Below are 24286 nucleotides of genomic sequence, written 5' to 3' on the forward strand. Positions count from 1 at the left end.
AGTGGTGGGTGACGTGAAGCCTCATTCTCTGCTATGACATGCAGACTGATTCTCTGCTGTCATGAAGCCAGATTGTCTGTTACGGGACCTCTCTGCTCTGCCTGTGTGCTAGGCCTAAATATATGCCAATGGACTGTTGCAGTGGTGGCTGACGTGAAGCCTCATTCTCTGCTATGACATGCAGACTAATTCTCTGCTGACATGAAGACAGATTCTCTGTTACGGGACCTCCCTCCTCTGCCTGGGTGCTGGGCCTAAATATATGCCAATGGACTGTTGCAGTGGTGGCTGACGTGAAGCCTCATTCTCTGCTATGACATGCAGACTAATTCTCTGCTGACATGAAGACAGATTCTCTGTTACGGGACCTCCCTCCTCTGCCTGGGTGCTGGGCCTAAATATATGCCAATGGACTGTTGCAGTGGTGGCTGACGTGAAGCCTCATTCTCTGCTATGACATGCAGACTGATTCTCTGCTGACATGAAGACAGATTCTCTGTTACGGGACCTCTCTCCTCTGCCTGTGTGTGTGCTGGGCCTAAATATATGCCAATGGACTGTTGCAGTGGTGGCTGACGTGAAGCCTCATTCTCTGCTATGACATGCAGACTGATTCTCTGCTGACATGAAGCCAGATTCTCTGTTACGGGACCTCTCTCCTCTGCCTGTGTGTGTGCTGGGCCTAAATATATGCCAATGGACTGTTGCAGTGGTGGCTGACGTGAAGCCTCATTCTCTGCTATGACATGCAGACTGATTCTCTGCTGACATGAAGCCAGATTCTCTGTTACGGGACCTCTCTCCTCTGCCTGTGTGTGTGCTGGGCCTAAATATATGCCAATGGACTGTTGCAGTGGTGGCTGACGTGAAGCCTCATTCTCTGCTATGACATGCAGACTGATTCTCTGCTGACATGAAGCCAGATTCTCTGTTACGGGACCTCTCTCCTCTGCCTGTGTGTGTGCTGGGCCTAAATATATGCCAATGGACTGTTGCAGTGGTGGCTGACGTGAAGCCTCATTCTCTGCTATGACATGCAGACTGATTCTCTGCTGACATGAAGCCAGATTCTCTGTTACGGGACCTCTCTCCTCTGCCTGTGTGTGTGCTGGGCCTAAATATATGCCAATGGACTGTTGCAGTGGTGGCTGACGTGAAGCCTCATTCTCTGCTATGACATGCAGACTAATTCTCTGCTGACATGAAGACAGATTCTCTGTTACGGGACCTCTCTCCTCTGCCTGGGTGCCGGGGCCTAAATATCTGAGAATGGACTGTTCCAGTGGTGGGTGACGGGAAGCCAGATTCTCTGCTATGGAACCTCTCTCCAATTGATTTTGGTTAATTTTTATTTATTTAATTTTTATTTTAATTCATTTCCCTATCCACATTTATTTGCAGGGGATTTACCTACATGTTGCTGCCTTTTGCAGCCCTCTAGCTCTTTCCTGGGCTGTTTTACAGCCTTTTTAGTGCCGAAAAGTTCGGGTCCCCATTGACTTCAATGGGGTTCGGGTTCGGGACGAAGTTCGGATCGGGTTCGGATCCCGAACCCGAACATTTCCGGGATGTTCGGCCGAACTTCTCGAACCCGAACATCCAGGTGTTCGCTCAACTCTAGTCCTAATAGCATAAGATTGACACCAAAGTTAGATCCAAATGGGGTTTTCCTAACTTGGATAGCAGTGAATGGGAACTACTCAAACAGCGTAGCTATAGCAAGCTAGGCTGTTTCCACAAAATATGACAATGGAGACTCCTGCAAAACTGCCTTTAAAAAATTCCAATAAATCTAGCATCATGGACTTTTCTTCTGTCTAGTCTTAGTTATGGTACATGAAGAATAAAGGTGGGAAACTTGATCTTCTTAACCACACACATTTTCCAGCCTTTGAGCTCAACACTTAGCAAATGATTTGCTGCAATTACAATCTGGAACATTTGAAATCAGTCTTTTCAAATATTCAAAAGACAGGTGATTGATGGATTCATTAGCAGTTCCGGATTAGCATATTTCTTCATGCTTAATGTCTCGTCTTCATGGTTTTGATGGTTTAGTTCATGTTTCCACCGCTGCTGATGAATAACCTTCGGTCACCTCTTTTCTATATTTAAATGGTGTTTTCACTGGCATTACTCGCATCTCTCACTTCCAAGGGGGGTATTACAATGGAAATAGAAAGACGATTGGTTTTGGAATGTTTTCCTTGTAAGACGGATGGAGCCACTAATGGATAATCCATTGACATTGCTGTTCTGGTGCCTTGCAATCATTGGGCCACTCTAATTTGTACCCAAATGGAATCATTACAACTGCTTGTTGTATTTTCCTCTACTTCTAAATCACACGTAACAAAGCGGCATCGTACATCTCAGGGAACACAATGTCTTACTAGACGTGTGGTGTAATTCACAAATATTCAGACTTCACTTGGCATTTCAGTATGATTCGCATAGTTTTAAAATGTGCAATGGCTTCACCTTCCAAATCCTACAGCCTTGACATGCTGCGGTAGGAAGCAGAATAAAAATAAGCTGTAATTACTAAGGCTTTTGAGAAGGTATTGTATTTGTTATATGGTGCACTAGTAATACGGATACAACAAGCTATCATTACAGCTTAGCCACCATTAGGCAAACCATAGACATTGCTGTTCTGGTGCCTTCATAAATAGTCTTTGACTTGCAAACAGATGTTATAGTTTATTGTGTAATAATATTTCTGCAATTTTTATTCAATGCGTCAATTAGTGGCCACATAATGTTACACGGGGAGCAGTATATTAGGTTTTTGTAACTTGGGGACCACACATGACCATATGCCCTATTATTCCTTTATGTATCAGACGACTGGTACTCTCAAGCAGTCCACTTCTTATAATAATTCCCCCCCATCAAGAGTCAGACTGGTGAGCCTTGGACCTACCAAGAAAAACAATTCTGAGGGGACTCTGCCAATCTATACAAAATGCAAAGAGGTATCTCCTCATAAAACATAGAGACATAGAATGTGTCGGCAGATAAGAACAATTTGGCCCATCTAGTCTGCCCAATATACTGAATACTATGAATAGCCCCTGGCACTATCTTATATGAAGGATGGCCTTATGCCTATCCCATGCATGCTTAAACTCCTTCACTGTATTTGCAGCTACCCCTTCTGCAGGAAGGCTATTCCATGCATCCACTACTCTTTCAGTAAAGTAATACTTCCTGATATTACTTTTAAACCTTTGCCCCTCTAATTTAAAACTATGTCCTCTTGTAGCAGTTTTTCTTCTTTTAAATATTCTCTCCTCTTTTTTCGCTAGCGCCACCATGTAGAAGTGACTCCCTATGAGACTTTTTAACCTTTTTAGCCTTGGGTCATGACAAGGGACAATAGCCAGGTCAGAAATCCATCCGTAGACACCTGTTTTGGTGTGGTTGCCCTTCATCAGCACGGATAGTATTCTGACTGGCAGGGTGTGATGTCTTGGATGCAGCTTAGGCAGTGTATGGGCTCTCCATAAAGAGACCAGCCCTGAGTGGAGACTTATTGGCAATGCTCCATGGGAGCATTGTTTTCCCATTGAGCATTACCAATAAGTCACCATACCATTGCGTACTTCCAGTAAGTCTACATACAGGACTAGTCTCTTTAAGGAGAGCCCATACCCTGCCTAATCTATACAGGACATAGCTTCAAATAAGTTATCTAATACTGGACCTTTGGGGTTCATCATTGTGTCAGACCTGGCTCTGGTACGCCAGTCTGACTCTACCCTAACAGTGCCACTTATGACACTTTATAATGACTCTTGGTTGGTAACATTATGAAAATGACAATTTTCCTTTGCTGTAAGCATGATGTGCTGAAAGACTATGTGTCACTAGTTTCCCCCACGGACACACATTTAGTGTCATTCAAATATCTTTTTTTTTTTTCACTTTTTCTTTTTCTAATATGAACATTTTAGGCTATGGCTATCTTTGGGGTCATTTTTAATGCTTTTACTTCATTTGTCTTCTGCAGACTGGATGCATTTTGATATGTTGCAGGCTGCTCAGTCCCATTAAGTGTGAATGCCACCAGCCAGCATTCTGATGGCTCAGTCTGTAGCCCCTCCCTACTCCTCTAAATGTTCATCAAGTAGACATCCATTGTGATTCTAATTTATTTTATTTGATTGTAAAGATGTTTGCTTTAACTTTTTTGAAGCTAAACAAATACTGTGTCTGGAATAAGAACAGGAATCCTTCCTTTTGTCTTGGTTCCAGTTGACACTGACCAGCCTAACCTTAAGCTTGCAGGGAGACATTATTTTTACAGTCAGTAGCGGTGCACACTTGTCAGATACCACTACATATTTTCTAGAAAGCAGGGTGACATTTAGGCACAACTGGATGCCTTTCATTGTTTTACTTAATTAAACTGACTTTATATTGCACCAATGAACGTGTCGTCACTGGCCTAGGGAAAGCTGTGAGAAGGCCACGGCTCTACTGCAAACGCCAGTGCCTTCTCAAACAGCTGATCGTCGGGGTCCCAGGTGTCAGACCACCACCGATCAAATACTGAGGGGCCATCCTGAGCATAGGTCATTAGTATTAAAATCTCGGAAAACCCCTGTAAGTTTCTGGAAATCCTAGATCTTCCATCTCATTGTTCTGCTGACATGTCGAGGGCTTCTTTTAGCAATTTCATCAAATTTGATGGCAAGAAAAGCTCAGCATGCATCGCTATTCTTGCCCTCAAAATGACGCAAACCACGACTGAACTCAGAAGGTCCCCGTTGTCAATCAGTGGGTATATTTTGGTTCAGTTGGGAGCTGTCATATGTTGGGTTTGGCATAGTGTTATGAACACAGGTCAGAACTCTTAAGTGAAGAAACAGAGCTTTGCTTGTATCTATGAAAATCATTTTGAGTTTTGGATGTCCCTCATACTTTATGAAGCTTCACTATTTCTTCCACAGCAGTACATTTCTATACATAGACGTCACTTCTCATCTGTGGTCGTTGTTTTGAATTTTTGGTCTGTAGTGGTTTAGGGCATATGTTGACAATGACTTTTCTCCTCCAGTCCTCATAAAATTATTTATACGGGTAGTTGATGGACTTCATTATGATGCACAGCAATTCGATAATTCCCTTAGCAGGAGTCTAATGGTACATATCAGCACAAACTTTGAAACAGCTGGGGCGGCAGAACTTTAACTGCTTTTCCGAAGCCCTGTTTACGTTTGAGATTCTTCATCTGTTTTTTATGTGTGTTTATAAGGAGATACCTGATGGATTAATTGCTAAGGGATGCTTGACATGCATTGGAGATTAAAGCTGTTGAGGAACTGGTGTAACACTTAAAACTGTTTATACAACTTCTATTACATTATGCCTGTCCAACATTACACAAGATACGATTTAGTCTGTGTGCCAACGAGACAGTTTTCTACAATTAGACAGTAGGACATGCCCAGGACTCTTCACTTACATGTAGTCTGAATGATAACAGCCACTTAAAGGGGTTATCCCAGGAATAATGTAAAAAATGAAAATTATACATAATATAGTACATGAAAACCTATTTATAAAAACCTAGAACCAGCCCTGTACCTCACATGGATCCAGAGATCTCCCCATCCATTGCTTCAATTGTTCTGCTAGATTTATTTCAAGTTGCCAGCTTGGGGGATGTGTCCTTTCCTAGGGGTGTGTCCATTCTGCTGTAGCTAGTGGCAGTGGAAGGATGGAGCATGTACTTACGTCTCAGTCAGCAGGACAGTGAAATTAGGAGAACAGCAGGTAGCGCTATGCAGATTTCATTGAATAGCTTGGTGATGATACTAAACTTTTAATTACATGCAGTTCCAAAAGTAATCGGATCCAGGTTCTGGTTTGAAAACTGTAGAATATTTTTGTTGGGACGACCTCTTTAATTGGCCAAATGCCTTCAATTTCTTGTTGAGATATCCCTCAATATGGTTGTGCCTTTCTGAATATTCACTGTATGAAAGAGTGGACCTTGTCTAGTTGATAGGCCTACTTTATGCAAATTAGGGCTTGAGTGAACTGAGAAATGTCCTGTCAAAATGGCAGCAGATGCCAATCAGTGGTGAACGGCCTCAACCAATGACTGGCTGAGCAGGAACTTCCTGCGTGTCGAGATGAGACCAGAAAACAGAAACCTGCAGGGACCTGGTAAGCGTTGGAGTTGGGTGAGTATGGCTTCTTTTATTTTTATTTACTTTTTGCATTCTACAGACTTTCCCAATAATTTTTACTTCTTTAACACCCCTACAAATAGATATTCTCATAAGCATTTATGATATTGCCGTAAGTTTTCATATATAGGGAGATCGGCCATCTGTTGGACTCCCCACCCACCCCTCCCTGGCTGCCATATCCTTTTAAGCGTCTGTACAATTACTCATACAGTATATGATGTATTTCCATATACATTCAATTATTCATGGGTTCACACAATTCTAATAGTTAAATTTAGTTTTTCTTTCTTTTTCTTCCTCAGCCTTGTCCATCAGGGTCACGTGACTTCAGGGAAAAGCAATGTGCAGACTTTGATAATATGCCTTTCCGAGGGAAATATTACAACTGGAAACCCTACACTGGAGGTAAGGCCTAATGGTGACAGAGGATAATTTCACCTGAGAGGTGATTTTTCATCACTGTTGGTTATCTGTTTTGTGTTGGTGTCATTGCTCATCATGTGCAGCTGAGGTGGATTCAAGAGTTTGCACATTCATCAGGGAGAGGAATGGTGTGTCACTCCATCCACAGCCAAGGCAGAGTTGAATTGCTCACCACGAGGCTTCCATACTCAAACCTGGCCATCATCGGATCTTAAACAGAACCTGGATTCATCCCTAAAGACGGATATGTAGCAGTCCAGGTTCCTCGTTGACATCCTGCAAACAAAGGCTGTCTGTCAATGGCAGGACATGTAATGGGCACCATGACATCAAATTTCCTTCTGCTAAGCATCTGGAAATGGTTCGGGCAGAGACAGGGGTGTATAATGAAGGTGCCATCTGTGTCTGCATGGTGGACATTGAAACTGTGGGTGATATTCGTGCTTGCCGGCGGATTAAACAATCCTCTCAACTGGTGGTCTTTCTGGGCTGTCCAGAGCTTGTTTGCCATGTGTACGTGCCCTCATAGAACTACTGCTCCCTACTCCTCCTAACAGTGATGGCTAGTTCGCAGTGTTCGCCGACGAATACATGCGATCTGCCATCTTCACTCCCAAGTCCGGCGATGCAGAGGTAAGTCCTTACCTGTGCCTGCGCCGCGAGCCGCTCTGAAACACATGCGGTCACCGGGAGCAGGCAGTTCCGAGAACAGCCTGAACTGGCCATTACTGCCTCCTAACAGCTAGGTCAGAACGGCCTAGGTGGCAGTTAATTCATTGAAACGACCATTCTGCTTTTATCAGCCCAATGTTGTGTCCCCTCTCAATCTGTCAACTGGGCAAAATGTCTTCAAGTGCATTGTAGAGGCATTTCTAGCAGTCAATGATCTCCCACCAAGAGGTACATTACCCAAAAGTAGCCTCTGAGTGCTTTTATATAAGGCAGTGCGGGAAGCATTTTTCTATCCTCTTGTGGCAAAACCCAGTGTCTAATCAGACCACACCTGTAATCATTTACATATCTGCCTGTGACATAAGCTCATGCCGAGTTTTACAGCAATCTGACATTTCTATGTGGTTGCGTTATATTTTTTGTCGAGTGTATATTACAAACTTTTTCCTACAGGTGTGTTAAGTGGAAGGGAAGTGGCTTTGCTGGACCTGCTGGGTCCCAGAAAACCCCTCAATATGTGATCTCTTGTCAATCAGAATGGGGGTGATTGGGTCTTCTAACCAGGCCTGGTTAGTTAATACACATCCATACTTGACAAAATGTGTTATTTGACCTGAAGAAAACCTTCATAAATGTATGCAAGGTGAATGTATTCTTATATTTCAGGATTGTAAACCACATGTCTGCCATGCAAACAGACAATAATGATTTAACATTCCACCCATAATCCTTTCTTTTGCTATGACACAGACACAGCGCTGTATGCTTAAGCAGAAGAACTGTAAACTGAACTGCTCTGAATTGTGCAACGTTTTACTGTGCACCATCCCAGATCCTTTATATAAAGGAAAATTAGGTCATGCTTTTAATGTGCTTTTCCATTCACTTAATCATTTGAAGGACACACATTACCAAGCAGAAAGAAACACGCATTCTGCTAACTCCTGGTAATATAACTAAACTATATTCAATTTAGATTTTTGTTATTATTTCTATTCTTTTTGCCTTGTTTTGACTTTCTCTATTAATTTTATATAGTAGGCTTTGTGAATCGGATCTGTGTAGAATTTTTATTTCTTTTTTAGTGCAGTTGTTTTACTTACAGAGCAGTGTAAAACTACACTTACATAAAAATCCTTTCATTTGGTCTTAGTGGGACCGGATTGGTGCCAGATTAGCAAATCATTTTTATTACTGGACAGTCCTAGAAAATCACTGTATATAACACTGACTTATAGCAAATCCAGTACAGTTTTTGCCAGTATGCCTAATTTGCTGGTCCATAAGATAAAATGGGAGAACGGATGTGCCATTTATGGGTTCTTTGATATGGTTCCCCTAATGCAGCCTAAATGTCCCATCATGCCTGTGGGGGCATAGGGTGAGTAGATTCGGTACACTAAGGGCAGCCAGTGATAGATCTGGCCCCTAAGGTCCCTTTCACATGAGCGAGTTTTCCGCGCGGGTGCAATGCATGACGTGAACGCATAGCACCTGCACTGAATCCTGACCCATTCATTTCAATGGGTCTGTGTACATAAGCGTTGTTTTTCACGCATCAGTTCTGCGTTGCGTGAAAATCGCAGCATGTTCTATATTCTGCGTTTTTCACGCAGCCCTGGCCCCATAGAAGTGAATGGGGCTGCGTGAAAAATGCATTGCATCCGCAAGCAAGTGCGGGTGCGATGCGTTTTTCACTGATGGTTGCTAAGAGATGTTGTTTGTAAACATTCAGTTTTTTATCACGCGCGTCAAAACTGAACAACTAAACGCAATCGCAGACAAAACTGACTGAACTTGCCTGCAAAATAGTGCGAGTTTCACGCAACGCACCCTGAACGCATCCGGCCCCAATCCGCAACGCCCGTGTGAAACCAGCCTAACACTTCAGGGTCTCGGGATATACTATGCAATGCCACTTGTCACCCCTGCCTCCTGCTTTTGATAGACTTCTCTGTGTCACCTCAGGAGGCAGTGTGAAGCTGCACCTCATAGGATACACGGGAGATTAAACGTGTGGCACATACGGATAGTTTAGACAGAGTGAGTCAAGAAAGCTTTATAACTCTAAGGCCTCATGCACACGACCGTTGTTGTGTTCCGTTCCGCAAAATGGGGTTCCGTTGTTCCTTGATCCATTTCCGTGTGTCTTCCTTTATTTTTGGAGGACCACCAGACATAAACGAAGGTAAAAAAAAAAGTCTAAGACAGGTTTGCCATGCAAATGATAGGAATAAAACGGACACGGACGCGCATGACAATCTTGTGTGCCTCCGCATTTTTTAGCGGTCCCATTGATTTGAATGGGTCCGCGAACCATTTTCCGCGGACAAGAATAGTACAGGTTATATTTTTTTGACGGACTGGAACCACGGATCACAGACGCGGATGGCAAACTGTGCACTATCCGCATTTTCAGCGGCTCCATAGAAATGAATGGGTCCGCATCTGAAACGCTAAAATCGGCTGAACGGACGCGGAGACAAGCAACAGTCATGTGCATGAGCCCTAAAGCTAATCATTGTATTGTTCACTGCACTAATAACACCTTAGATGAGGTAGAAGCATTCTATGGAGTGCAGTTTAGAGGGACATGACAGATGGAGCTGGTTGGGGAAGTATTTGATGACCTTCTGTGAACTGTAAGATTGCATCAACACAGGAGAGACTGACCTCCCATCTACGTAGGAGAGCATGGTCTGGGCTAATAGTCTTTCAGGGATCACGTGGCACATCTGCTCATAATAACAGGTTTCACAATTTATGGATACAGCTGTGCTGGGATGAAACAAATTAAACTGTCGCTGGAACTGCCTGCCGTATCCGACAATCCGGACGCAAACGGATGGCATTTGTCAGACGGATCCGGATGCAGATCCGGCTGACAAATGCATTGAAATACTGGATCTGTCTCACATCTGGAAAAACGAATCTGGTATTTTTTTTTTCCACAGATTTAAAGGTCTGCGTATGCATAGACTAGAAGAACGGATCCGTCAATGCGGCAATTTTAATGCCAGATCCGGCACTAATACATTTCAATGGAAATGAATGCCGCATCTGGCATTCCGGCAAGTGTTCAGGATTTTTGGGTGGAGAGAAAAATACAGCATGCTGTGGTGTTTTCTCCGGCCAAAAAACTTAAATTACCCTTAGCAGTATATGTAAGAAAAAATTGCTCCCATGCTTCTATACATTGATTATCCCAACTGTTTTTCATTTTTGGCCATAGACCTTACAGGGAAATTTCTTGGGGATGTACAGGTGAAACTCGAAAAATTAGAATATCTTGCAAAGATCATTTATTTCAGTAATGCAACTTAAAAGGTGAAACTAACATATGAGACAGACTCATTACATGCAAAGCGAGATATTTCAAGCCTTTATTTGTTATAATTTGGATGATTATGGCTTACAGCTTATGGAAACCCCAAAGTCACAATCTCAGGTACCCTTTGCTCAGGGGGTATGGACTAATTAGCTGACTAGAGTGTGACACTTTGAGCCTAGAATATTGAACCTTTTCCAAAAATTCTAATTTTAAGCTGCATTAACGCAATTCCTTTTAAGTTGCATTACTGAAATAAATGGACTTTTGCACGATATTCAAATTTTTCGAGTTTCACCTGTATTTTGTGCTGCTGGCGACAGTGTTTTGTGATGGACTGTGGTATTTGCCTTCCATCAGTTTGGACCCGAATACAAAACGGGGCCACTTTTAGTATTTTTTTCTAAGACCACTTTAAGTTCTCCGTCCGCCCCTGACTATGCAGTACTTAACTAGCAGGAACTCGCCAGTGCGCTGAAGAACTTTGATATGTCTCCTTTAATCTTGGAAAAGTGGATCTCCAAAGACTTTGCAAAGTTGATGATCTCCTCACAACTATTTCATTGCCTGTTGGGTGAAATTAGAAGTGGGCTTCTAAAAAACAGCATTTTACGTTTATCTTGTCGGAGGTCTGATGTGTCCTGCTGTTTCAGAATAGTGGCTGGATTATTTCAATATGAATACTATAGCCATAACGTTTACATATGTTACATTCTTTGTCTAGCGGGTTCAGGTCACGCATACTGTCGTTATTGACTTACAGTGTCTGGGATACTGGAAAATGAGGTGACATGAGGTGAAACAGATGTCCAAAAAAGGACAGATCAAGTCACAATAGGGTTAGGAATTTGTTAGTGAGGAGGAACTATTAATCAGTGACTTAGAATTAAAGCTTGTGTAACTGGGTCTGGAGTCAGGTATCTTCTAAATCTGAACAAGATGTCATGATTAGTAGAGCTAAGGCTTTCTGAGGGACCAGACTTTAGGTTGATCACTGATTGTTGCCCACAGTGGAAGAAATCAATAAAATTATACCAATCATATTTCTAGTACTTACATACAAATAGAGAGTTCATCCAAGTATATTGGGATATTTAAAATAATTTACATTGGGGGCTTTAGAGTGACTTTTAGGAGCTTTTTTGTTATGAAATTTTTGTTTCAAAATCAATTATTTACCCATAACAATGATGAAATACTGTAAGGTAAAGGTACTCACTGGAGAAGTGAGACCCTACAAGTGTGAATTAATGAACATTTGGAAAAACAAAGAATGAAAAGTACAAACACAATGAAAAGTTCAAAGCACTTATATATAAAATACCCCTTAGTTGAAGTATACTGGATAGAATAGCCTATACATATGGACTGTTACAGTGGGTCCCCTTCTTTTTGTATGACTGAAGGATGTTTTTGGTCCATGTATAACTTTATTGTATCTTCATTCAGTCACTTGTCATTCTGATCTCCAATCATGTGAATATGGGTCATGATGGAATAATAGTTTGGAATTGTGATTGAATAATTTATTTATGTGATTTTTCACAAATCCAGTACTCCTAGTTTTTGGTCCATTTTACTGTTGATGATCATCTTTTTAGATAGAGTATTAACATTCCTGGAAAATATTTTCCTCTGCATAAGATAACATACAGTAATATATCTGCCCACATATAGTAACTCATGGGAAAATGGGAGGACAGCATTATGGTGATGTATATATTAACCGGTATGATCCTGTCATTTACAGGGTTGATTCCTAGTCAAGCTTGAGACAATTTTATGACCAAAAAGCCCTTGGTATTCTACTAAATAGTCTTCTATGGAAATAAATGAACTTATAATGAGAGATGTCTGTCTTAGTATATACTGTATGAAAAAAAACATTACAAGAATTCAGATACCAAGAATTGAGGACCTATGTGTGCCCCTTATCTTCTATCTGCTAAGTGGATGACAGTTTGGGTGCATGCCATAGACCAGCTCATTCATTGCACAGCTAGTACACCAGTAATTGTGAAACATGGATGAGAACGCAAGTTCTTGGTTTTTGGAAGAGACGTTTACATGGCGGTTGCCCCTCTTGCCTGCTTTACCCCTGTGCAGCTTTATGACAGTGTCCTCTGACATTGTCCCTTTTTGATAAAACTCATAGTATCCCATGTAAAAGTACTTGCACACATACCTTTTACATCTAAGGGATGTAACTATAGGATTGCATAGTGTGCGACTTCACGTGGACCATCTACAAGGTCCCTCTATCAAATCAGAAGACCAGTACTACGAGTTTCATATGTTAGTTGGTGGCCCTGTTACATATTTTTCATTGGGGCCAAGAAGATGCCTACAAATGAGGGATAAAGTCCTCTTTAATGACTACTAGATCTTGACTAGTTGACTTAATTCATATCTGTCATGGGCAAGCTGATGTGTGCTTCAGCCCAGGATTGTGAGCCTTGGGCAGCTGTATACTCGTGTGGTCAGATGCACCACCCAGGAGATTCAAGTCATCCTTCTGCATCCCACCATCTCTGTTGGGAGGTTGGTGGTGCATGATATCTCAAAGCCGACTGGTCGAAGCTTGAGCATTGATAGTTTTTAGTGACTGTAGTGTACTGTTAATTCTAAGTAAGATTTTGCTTTTATGGAAAGATTAAAGTTTTACAGTTTTTTGTGTTGCTGCATGACTGATGAGAAGCAGATTACAAAATGCAATAAAGTTTGTCTGGAAAGTCAATAAAAACTGGATGATCTTATAATGATTGTACAAGGCCAATTAGTCTCTGTTTTTGTCATATCCTTTAAAGGAGCATTAAGGTGAATTCAAACAAAGAGAAACTCTTCCCAGTAATACAGTACCAACATCTGCCCATCAGTTGCCTAATATGAAACTCAAGTCAATTGAAGTGAATTGGGCTGAGCTGTGGTGTATTGCTGTTTTTGGAAGATAGCAACCATGTTTGTTAACCATTCATTTTAGTTTAAAGGAGTTTTCCATCCTAAAGATATTGATGGCTTATGCTCAGGATAGGTCATCAATGTCATATCAGTAGGGGTCCACCTACTGACACCGCCACCAATGAAAAACTAAACAGTGGACGGAGCTGGAAGCAGAAGTCTCTGTCCATCATGTAGTTGCCATACCGGCATACTGCAGTTCTTCTGTTCATTTGATTGTCTTTTTTTAATTTAGAAAATTTAAAGGAAATGTGTCATCAGAAAATGACCTATTGTTTAAATCACGATTTTAACATATTTTAAATGATGTTTTTAATTTCCCATGTCCATATCTATATTTAAACAAAAAAAACATCTAATTCTGCAGTTCACACTGTCCACTAAGCCTAATAATAGGCGCTATTTCTTGATCTGTACAGATCACTTTATCTGCCATTCTAATCCTGCCTGTAATGATAACACCTCTGTGTATAGATAAGACAGGATCCACATTCACAATAGGTGATTGTCAGAGCTTATCTATTCTTTCCTTGTACAATGATCTCTGCACAGGGCACAGAGCATGCCCAGAAAACTCTCCCATAGAAGTCAGTGAGGTTCCCTCCTGACCCTTGTGTCCAGACCATTGTGCCGGAACTATGCCAGCAGTGTGCAACTAGCTTAACATTATGGTATTCATTTCACCATTGCATTTGAGCTTGTAGTGTTTTTTTCAATGACTTTTCCAGAATTTGAAAAGGGTCTTAATTTTTCTACAAAAAACGCTGCAACTCTTGTCTTTGGCTCGTCTTTTATTGTTGCTCAGCCCCATACAATTTCAATAAAGCTGCACTGGAATACCACATAAAACCCGATAGACAAGAGTTGGCACTGTTTGGGGTAAAGAAGCAGACCCCTTAAAGGGTTATTTCCATCTGAGACAAAGGGGGCATATCGCTATGTCCCTGTTGTCTGATAGGTGCAGGACCTGCATCTATGTCGAGAACTGAGCTGGGAAGGTGGTGGCTGGAGGACCCCGGGTTTGACGGGTCTGGCCACCACCAATCGCTCTCCCAATAGAAGTGAATGGGTGGGAGCGCACTGTGCTTTCACAGTCGTAGCACACATTAATTTCTATTGGGCAGACGGAAATAGCCGAGCCAGTGCTCAGCTATTTTCGGTTGCCCATTAGAAATGAATGGAGGGCAGCCTCGCATGCGCGGTGCGTCCTCTTTCACTTTGCAGGCTGAGTTTACGAGATAGGTGCGGGTCTGCACATATCAGACAATGGGCGCATATTGCTAGGATCTATCATTTCTATGGGGCAGCCGAAAATAGCAAGGTATTCTTTAGATTGTCTGAGATGGTAATACCCCTTTAATGTTACTGCCGTCAGTTTGAAAACTTTTCATTTTTGAGCACATCTGTTGATGGACTAAGCGGAGTTATGATTATTACCAAAATCATATGAATAATTCTGACCTTTCCTTGTTTATTGACTCCTTAGGGAGGGTGCAGAGTTATATTTTATCGACATAAATTCTAAAGTGCGTGTAAGCAGGATATATGGCTGATCATATTAATACTCCTATGTGCAACTGTTTAAGTTGAAGGCAGATTATCGAGCAAGTTAATATAGCCACGGCTTAAGTGCGCGAAACATTACATGCTCTGTGCGATAGCTGCTCAGCAGTTTGACAAGTAGCAGGCCGCATGTAAAATATTAATGTCTGTGTCCATTTTGCAATCACAGGTGGTGTTAAATCTTGTGCATTAAACTGTTTGGCTGAAGGCTATAATTTTTACACTGAACGGGCCTCCGCTGTTATAGATGGAACCCGCTGCAACGCTGACTCCCTGGATATCTGCATCAACGGAGAGTGCAAGGTGACTGCCCTGTAGATGAATAAGAATCTCATGAAACAGTGATCTATAAAGCATCAACCCCCCCACCAATATTTTACAATCTCTGTCATTCTGGGACAAGGCACCAAAAATATTACAAGGATACACTAAAATTATGAGTAAAAGCCCCGATATATAAAAATGAGTCAATATTTTTCCACATTAGAGAGCTGTTTGACAAAATTGCCATTTGACTGCCAAATATCTTCAACCTCCCCGCAAACTTATAAGGCACAGCAAAGGGTCAAGCACGTTGAAATCCTATAGGCCGATTTGTGATTTCTCTTGCATCTTAGATTGTCAGCAAACCGCAGACATTTTGGTGTATAGGTAGCTATAGACAAGAAGAGAGACAGACCATTAAAGAGGTTGACCGGCCTTAGAGATGACCAGCCTAATCCTCGGAACCTGTATCTAATAAAAAAAAACAAAAAAAACATTTGTCCAGAATTCCGCAGTTCCCTCACCAAGGTCCTGTTCTTAGCCGCTTCGAGTCCCTGCTGGACTGGAAGTAGCTTGGTCCCATGACTGCTGTGACCAATTACTGTCCTCAGTGGTCTTGTGTGCTAGAATTGCACTTTACTAGCAAATTGGCCATACATGTTCGATATGCCGGGTGCTAGACAAATGATCTTTTACTGTGGAACATTCTTTCTTGGAACGATCTTCTGTGTAACAGCTGACTACACCACAGACAGTCACGTACTAGTGACTATAGGTTAAAAAAAATTAAATACGACCTGACCTCTGTCCATACTTTGATAGTATGTCATCGGTTAGCTAAACTGATTTCAATTTTACCCGGGATTTTGTTTGAACTCATCCTTCTTGATATAGACCAAATTCTTTATGTTCAGTTTCCTAATATCCTGTATACAGCATAATGACCATCTTGTTTGAGACGATTCTCCCCACTAGAAGACCACTTTTCACTGCAGTAGTAGTTGGTCATCCTGAAGACTTTTCACTGTTATTTAGTGCGAATAAAGAGGTTAATTATTTAGCAATCTGAAGTGCAGATTAGTGTAATGCAGGCATGTCCAAACTGCGGCCCTCCAGCTGTTGCAAAACTACAACTCCCAGCATGCCTGGGAAGGTTACAGCTATTAGGGCATGCTGGGAGTTGTAGTTTTGCAACAGCTGGAGGGCCGCAGTTTGGACATGCCTGGTGTAATGGGATATTGGTCAACTGACCTTTCCATGTATTGAATTCCTTTTGTGTAGCATGTCGGCTGTGATAACATTTTGGGCTCCGATGCCAAAGAAGATAGGTGTCGCGTGTGTGGTGGAGATGGAAGCACCTGTGAAGCAATTGAGGGATTCTTCAATGATTCATTGCCTAGAGGAGGTGAGTACCTGTAACAGGAGCTGTCCGTTATATGGTGTGTGCATGAGATTTTAGCATCTTAAGGGGGAGTCGATTGAAGGATTTATTGTTATTGCAAGGTTTGGCATCTGGAAGAAATGTATACCCCTAAAATGAATACAATTGGTATTTGCTGCCTTGGCTTAACATTTCAAGATATAATGACTGGTTCTAGATGGACTTGTGACTCTTTAGATTCCATTCTGGAGAAATCTGATTTCTTTATAACCAGTTGGTTTATTGCTGTGAATACAGGCACGTTCACAATCTTAAAAATCTACACACTTCAATCAGGTTTGATTGTACCTTGCGCAGTTGACTGTCTGAGGACTAGAATTCTCCAAGACATATGTCTTTATGTTATTTAGAGACTTTGGAGAAATATAGCAATGACTCACCAGGATATCTTCTTAATACCCTGGCATTTATTAGTGAGCATAGTGTAACACATTGGCTATTTGGTATTATTTATACTCTCTTGCTCATTAGTATCCCCATGAAAGTATTTTCATAGTCTTTAGCTTGGAGTGATATTTAAAGATGATTAAACACTTAATGGCTAGATTCCCAAAAGAAGCAATTTATCTAGGAGACCCATTTGCCTCTCAATCATCTGTTTTAAAATGTTACTTGGTGCTTTTTTTTTTATGACCTACTGTGCAAATGCTGATTTTGATATGTTTGTCAGTTTAATGGGCCTTTCGCCCAGTTACGAGTGAGTTTGGTGTCTAATGTGACTGGATATATACTGAAATACTGAAAGTATAGATGTGTCCTTTAACTGTCCTTCTTAACTCAGCATGTCCTGAGATGAGAGGAGTGAGATGACCAGCTTTGAAAAACATGATTTCATGATAAGTTGCCAGGAGATGTGTATGCTGTATGTTTCGTTGTGTCGCCATCCAGTGGCTGTGATGTGAGTTGCAGCCTACCAAAGTGGCCAGCATGTTGCAATCATTTGTTGAGAAAAATTGCTATCGTGAGAAATTGTAGTCTTTAAAGGAGTTATCCCACAATAAAAGTCAGATTGTGGGGGACTGTTCAGACCACTGGGACCCCAGCAATCCCAAGAACAGGGCGACCCTGAGTCCTATCTCTGAATAGAGCAGTTAGCCCACCACTTCATTCACTAGACACCACTTAGTTCCATAGAATTGAATGAAGCAGTGGACCAACATGCTCACCACTGCTCCAGTGGACTTGGGGACCTCTCAGGATCACTGGGGTCTCAGTGGTCAGATCCCTCATGATCCGAGGCTTCCAATGCATCTTTACATGTAGCAATCCATCTCTGGGACCTGCACCAATGTCAAGAATGGAGGTCTCTAGACCACCATTCCACCAGGTGAGGTGGCCTTAGCATGTCTCATAGTCATTGAAATATGTCATCATTTAATGAACTGTTTAGTATTTCAAAGCTCCATATTGTAGTAACAAATGGCTAGTTTTTGCCTTCTAGGCTACATGGAAGTTGTTCAAATTCCACGAGGTTCCGTTCACATTGAAATTAAGGAAGTTTCCACATCGAAGAACTATATCGGTAAGTTTAACCATGCTAACTATGTATAATAAGAGTTTAGTCAAAAACCATCATATATAAGGGGGCTATACACATTAGGCTTACATCAGCCAAACCTGGGGAGTTCAACGGGACTGACCAACTATGTCATGTGAATGAAATGTTTGTCTAACATTCAATTGGCATATATTGGGTGAATAATTGATCAGGCATATTGAATTGTACTCATGCGAAATAAGTCACCAGAAGTGTCTGGCAGCAGATTTTTTGCCTTTCCCCATTTAAAACATAGCACCCTCGGCTTTACCGATCATGCATGTAGAGTTATTTAGGAATAACTGTCGGCAGAATGAGGGTTTGGCTGGCAGCTATTGAAAATGTGTTGCCAGCTTTAGATTCTCACCCCTGGATATCACTAAAAATGCCAAAAGCACAATCACTCTGTATCTTTTCTCTCATGTCAATTTATTCTTCTCTTTTCTCCTAACGTTTTTCTTTTTGCTTTAGCACTGAAATCTGACTCTGATGACTATTTTATAAATGGTGCCTGGACAATAGACTGGCCAAGGAAGTTTGATGTTGCCGGAACCGCATTTCATTACAAGCGCCCAGCTGATGATCCAGAATCCTTAGAGGCCTTAGGACCAACAACAGAAAGCCTGATAGTAATGGTAAAAAAGATATTGGGAGTGGGTTTCTATGACTGGTCATTGTCGGTCCTCAGGGGCGTAGCTGGAGAGGAATGTGCTCCTGGTGTCAGGGGTGATTCCAACAAGCCATTGTACTTGACTGGTATATTTAGATACTTGGCCAGAGCAGCAAATGGAATATCTGCCCCAGGCGAAGAAAAGGGAGCTCTGCCTATGCTTGTCCCAGTAGTAACGTGTCATTATCCATGGTCGGGGCATTGGCTAGCTTCAGGCATCTAATATTGTATTAGGGAATCTCAGAAATATCTAGATTCTTCTTTTTCCCAGCAATTGCTCAGTTACCATAGTGAACATTACAAATACTTTCCGGCTAATGTTTGCAGTTGTACAAGTGGCCTTATATGGTCAGTAAACCTGACTCGTACTCCTTCAGTGAAGCAGGAAATTTCACTGACTTGTACATTGGAGATATTCTTTTGGCTTTGTTAAGAATTGCTTAACTTGGTAATTTCAATTTGCTAAGAAGACCCAAAGTACACGCAGAATGATAACACAGAAAAAATAAAATAGATGGTTGTAAAAATTACTGTAGGTTTTATTGCGAAAAACTGCGTTGGAGTAAAATACTAACTTGTCTGTGTGGAAGTGAGAGAACTTAAGAGTTTGTTTCTTAAAAGTTGTGTGAAAAAAAAATGTTATAAACCTTATATTTTTTTTTCCAGATTCTACTTCAAGAACAGAACATGGGAATTCGATACAAATTTAATGTCCCTATCACACGTACGGGCAGTGGAGATAATGAAGTAGGATTTTCTTGGCATCACCTTCCCTGGTCTGAGTGTTCGGCCACCTGTGCTGGAGGTATGATGTTACAGTGTCACCGTCGGCAGTCACTATGTTTTTCTTACACAGTGTCACCGTCGGCAGTTGCTATGTTGTTCTTGTACAGTGTCACCGTCAGCAGTCGCTATAGTGCATGAGATTTTAAGAAATCTCATCCACATCCTGTGGAGAAATGTTCATGTGTAAATTGACATGTGTTGCATGGTGCCACAGGTTCGGCATGTCATTTGTGGTGAAATCGATAAAAGAATTTTAAAAAAAATTGTATCCCATGTGGATGTCCAACAAATTAGACATCATGATGTGGTCATGCTGAATGCTACGATGCTCAGTCCCCCATTCCTTCCTCTTCACCATGCTGTCTCCAACATGTTTTACAGAATGAATGCTAAAGACTTGTGCTCTTGATGACATTGGGTTAGTTACTGTAAGGTGAACCTATGAACAGTGAGATGTATAAGATTTTATGAAAAATTAGGAAACATTTAGAACATTTACTTTGTTCCTTTTCACCCATGAAGACTCAAATGGTTAGTTATATCCTAAATTTATGACATATCCACAGGCGAGGCATAAATGTCCAATCCCTTGGGCTTTCACCTCTGAGACCTGCACCTACGGTATCTCAAGAACAGGGCCCCATCCCATGACAGCTGTGAGTGGAAAGGTGGCCACGCCTGGCCGCCAAAAGAAATGGATGGATAGAGCTGCACATGCATGTCCATCTCCATATTCATAGTGGTCGTGAGAGGCGGGATCCACAACTGTTGGGCATTAATGGCATAGCCTGTAGTTATGTCACAAATGTTGACATGGGAATGACCCTTTAATCTTGTTTTCTCCAGACACTTCAGATTCACCTTGTGGACAAGTGACTGAATATAACCTTTTGTTGATCAGGTCATGTAGCAGCATAAGCATCCTTAATTAATCACCCTAGCACTGCCATGTTAGGCTGTTTATCATGTTGTTCTTTCATTACAATTTGCTTTACTCTGGTCACAATGAAGCCCGAATTTTTCAAAAAGTTTAACTTTTTACTCATTAGTCCTATTAACTTAGGAATCAGGCAGGTGTTTTTGCAAATTTTGTTTGGGAGTAAAAATAATAATAATCTGGCTGCAAAAATATAACAAAAAAACTAATAATACATAAATTCACTGTTACATGCCCTAATGCTCCAGTGATGATGCTCCAATGGTCTTCTTGACTCCTTGTCACTTTATTTGACTCCTTGGAACCAAATGTAAAATCATATAGGTAAATTTGCACCACTCTCTTTTGGACAAAATACTTCCATTCACGGCAAGCTGGTGTCTTGAAAAAGAATAAACTGTATTTGCATTAAAAAAATAAGAGCCTGTTTAACCAAAAGCAACTTCCCTTACTAGTTTCTTATGTAAGGAAACAAGATGATGGCTATGGCTACATGGATGGTATGTCTTGCTTGATCTGTTGTAATCTGAGGTATTTAAGCTTCTGCCTCATTTGTGACGTTCTCCTAAAAGCACACCGGTCTGATGGAATTCCGTATTTGTTTAGTTAGTATGGCCTTTAGCAAAATACCGAGACAACCTAATGCTTCCCTTAAGACTGCTGGGGGTAATACAGATTAGCTGGTTTTATGTGCCACTGAAGCTCCGTTTGTTTTGGCTCCTTATGTTGTGACCCTCTGACAAAATTGTATTGGACAAAAGAGGGGCGACTTCGGGCAATCAGTCCTTTGTTATTTTATTACTAATAGGGTTACCATGTAAGCCATTGCTTCTCTGACTTCACTTTTATCTTGGTGCTTTGGGGAACATTTGCAATCTATTGGTAAATTATCTGTTTCATTTGGCAAATTGTATCCATGATCAGTCGTTATGTACTGTACAGCGTTGTTAGAGGCAGGGGCATAGCTGAATGCTCATGGGCCCTGGTGCAAGAGTTCAGCTTGGGCCCCCCTTCCCTCTGCTTTGTGGCTAGGGGTAGGGAAACATATAGCCTTCGTGCCGCCTGAGGCACAAATTGAAACGGCACAGCACCCCCCTCCCCACACCAGATTCTTGACCTAACCCCTTCCCTCCAGCCAGAGGTGTAACTTGACCAGCATACACTTTTTATAATGCCAGGGGTCTGGACATGGGATTACTGCTAAATCTTAGCAGTCATACCCTCAGTGATTGCCAGAACAGGGGTCCATGTCCCCCCTTTCTCTCCAGCTGCAAAACCACAGCCAGAAGGTCTGAATATAGTGATGGTTTTGCATGTGCACTGCCGCTTCATTCACTGTCTGTGGCACTGACTAAGATAGCCGAGTACTATGCTGGTGATTGATGAGGTCCAAGCAGATGGACCGCCACCAATCTAGCAATTATCTACGGAATAGGGGATGAATTGTAATTACTGGAATACCCCTTTATGTTCTTATGGGGAAATGGTAGTTATTGAGCAATTTGGCACAACTTATGGAAATAATTTGTAATGTGATGGTGGTAAGTATTGTTCTAGGTGGAAATCTGTTATCAGGAGATTAGTTATTAAATGAAATTCCCTTCTCTAGTCACCATTTCACATATAGAATGAACAAACATAAAAATTGAGTTACTTTTCAGCTACATCGCCTTACTTGAATGCAGTCTGTACTAAAGTCTCTCATTTCATTAATTGGGTTATCCCATCAATGTGAAAAATGAAAATAATAGATCAGATAGTACATGACAGTCTTTTTCTAACAAAGCTAGAACCAGCCCTGTACCTCACATGGGTCCAGAGATCTCCCCATTCATTGCTCTGCTAGATTTATATCAAGCTGACAGCTCAGGGGGAGTGTATTGTCTGCTGCAGCTCAGGGGGCGTGTCCATGCTCTCCCTATCACAGCTCAGGAGACAGTAGAAGGATAGAACTGAGCATGTGCGGCCTTCCCAGTGAGCAGGACAAAGAAATAGGAAAAGAAACAAACATCAGGTGGCGCTACACAGATCCATTTTATTCAATAACTCAGTGGCTATGCACATTTTTAAATTAAATGCAAATACAAAAGTATTCAGATCCAGGTGCTGGTTTGAAAACTGTAGAATATTTTTTGTGGGACAACCCCTTTAACAATCCTGCAGGCTTCAGAGATGAAATCTCCCAGAATTGTTTGCTACAACAGTACCTGCAGACACTATGTATTAGTGATAGAGGGAAAACTAACTGTCCCACTTTACTTGTATGGATATTGAAATAGATTTTTATAAAAAGTCTCTTAATGGGGATTTCTGGGATTTTCATATTGTTTGCCTTTTCACCACCGATCAGCTGTTTGAGGAAGCACTCACCAGAGCTCATCACAACTTACCAAACACACATACATCCATTTGATAGCGGCTGTGCTTTGTATCGCGCTCAGCCCCATTAACTTGAAATGAAACTGAGCTGCGCCTAGGCCATGTGACCGATGAATGTGTTGTCATTGGCCTAGGAAAAGCTCACAGGAGTCTTCTCAAGCAGCTGATCTGCAGAGGTCCTGGATATCGAACCCCCACCGATCAGATACTGATGACCTATCCAGACGATACATCAGAATAAAACACTCAGAAAACCCCTTTAAGGGTCCATTCACACGTCTGTGGTGTATTGTGGATCTGCAAATTGCGGATCCGCAATACACCCGACCGGCAACCCCAAAGAACTGCCTATTCTTGTCCGCAATTGCGGACAAGAATAGGACATGTGCTATTTTTTTCCGGAGCTGCGGACCGGAAGATCGGAGCTGCGCTCCGGAAATGCGGATGCGGAGAGCACATAGTTTCCTGCCCCATTGAAAAAGAATACGTCCGCACCTGTTCCGGATATGGCAGAACGGATGCGGACCCATTCCGAGGACGTTTGAATGGACCCTAACTACAGAGCTCGCAATCTTCCACGGTACCATAGAGTTGAATACAGTGACAGCCCCTATGAATGACCGCTGCACTATTCACTCCAGCACCTCATTCTTCGTAATTGGTGAGTGTCCCAGCTGGTCGAACTCCCAACGATCAGATACTTATCCCCTGTAGATTCTTATAGTGCGACATCCCTTTAATGCTTTCTCTCCTTTATGATCCACTAATGAATTTGGCTTCAAATACTGCATCAAAAACCTGCACGTGTCAGTACCGGAAAGGGTCGACTTCTCCTCCTTTTCTGTATCCACTCCTGGGTTTAGCTTTAACAACTGCATCAAAAGCCTGATCCAAACCTGAGCGTGTATGGGCAGCCAGACTGTAGGTAGCTAGATTCAATAGAGCCATTCATTGTCTCCTGTAGTCTGCCTGTCATTCACATATCGAAGCTTTAGCGCAGATATCCTGCCTTCCAGCTGGAGTGACTGCAGGCAATAAACGCTTGTATCATATTCACATCATCTGATGGCGCTCTGCTTTAACAGGCCCAGTGTGATCTGCTTTCATCATGTAAAATTAAAG

At 41.8% G+C, this 24286-nt stretch overlaps 1 protein-coding gene across 3 annotated transcripts in view; it reads left to right on the plus strand.

Annotated features, from left to right (window-relative positions):
* ADAMTS6 (ADAM metallopeptidase with thrombospondin type 1 motif 6) overlaps nucleotides 1–24286 on the plus strand; it is a 270149-nt gene that overhangs the window by 202859 nt on the left and 43004 nt on the right. For all 3 annotated transcript variants that reach the window (XM_044292316.1, XM_044292332.1, XM_044292325.1), the window contains 6 exons: nucleotides 6509–6611; nucleotides 15320–15453; nucleotides 16696–16819; nucleotides 18297–18377; nucleotides 18864–19027; nucleotides 19729–19867. In XM_044292316.1, coding sequence (XP_044148251.1) covers nucleotides 6509–6611; nucleotides 15320–15453; nucleotides 16696–16819; nucleotides 18297–18377; nucleotides 18864–19027; nucleotides 19729–19867 — 745 coding nt within the window. The remainder of the gene's footprint in view (nucleotides 1–6508; nucleotides 6612–15319; nucleotides 15454–16695; nucleotides 16820–18296; nucleotides 18378–18863; nucleotides 19028–19728; nucleotides 19868–24286) is intronic.

Source organism: Bufo gargarizans, chromosome 1 (genome assembly GCF_014858855.1).
Source record: "Bufo gargarizans isolate SCDJY-AF-19 chromosome 1, ASM1485885v1, whole genome shotgun sequence".
NCBI classification, from domain to species: Eukaryota; Metazoa; Chordata; class Amphibia; order Anura; family Bufonidae; genus Bufo; species Bufo gargarizans.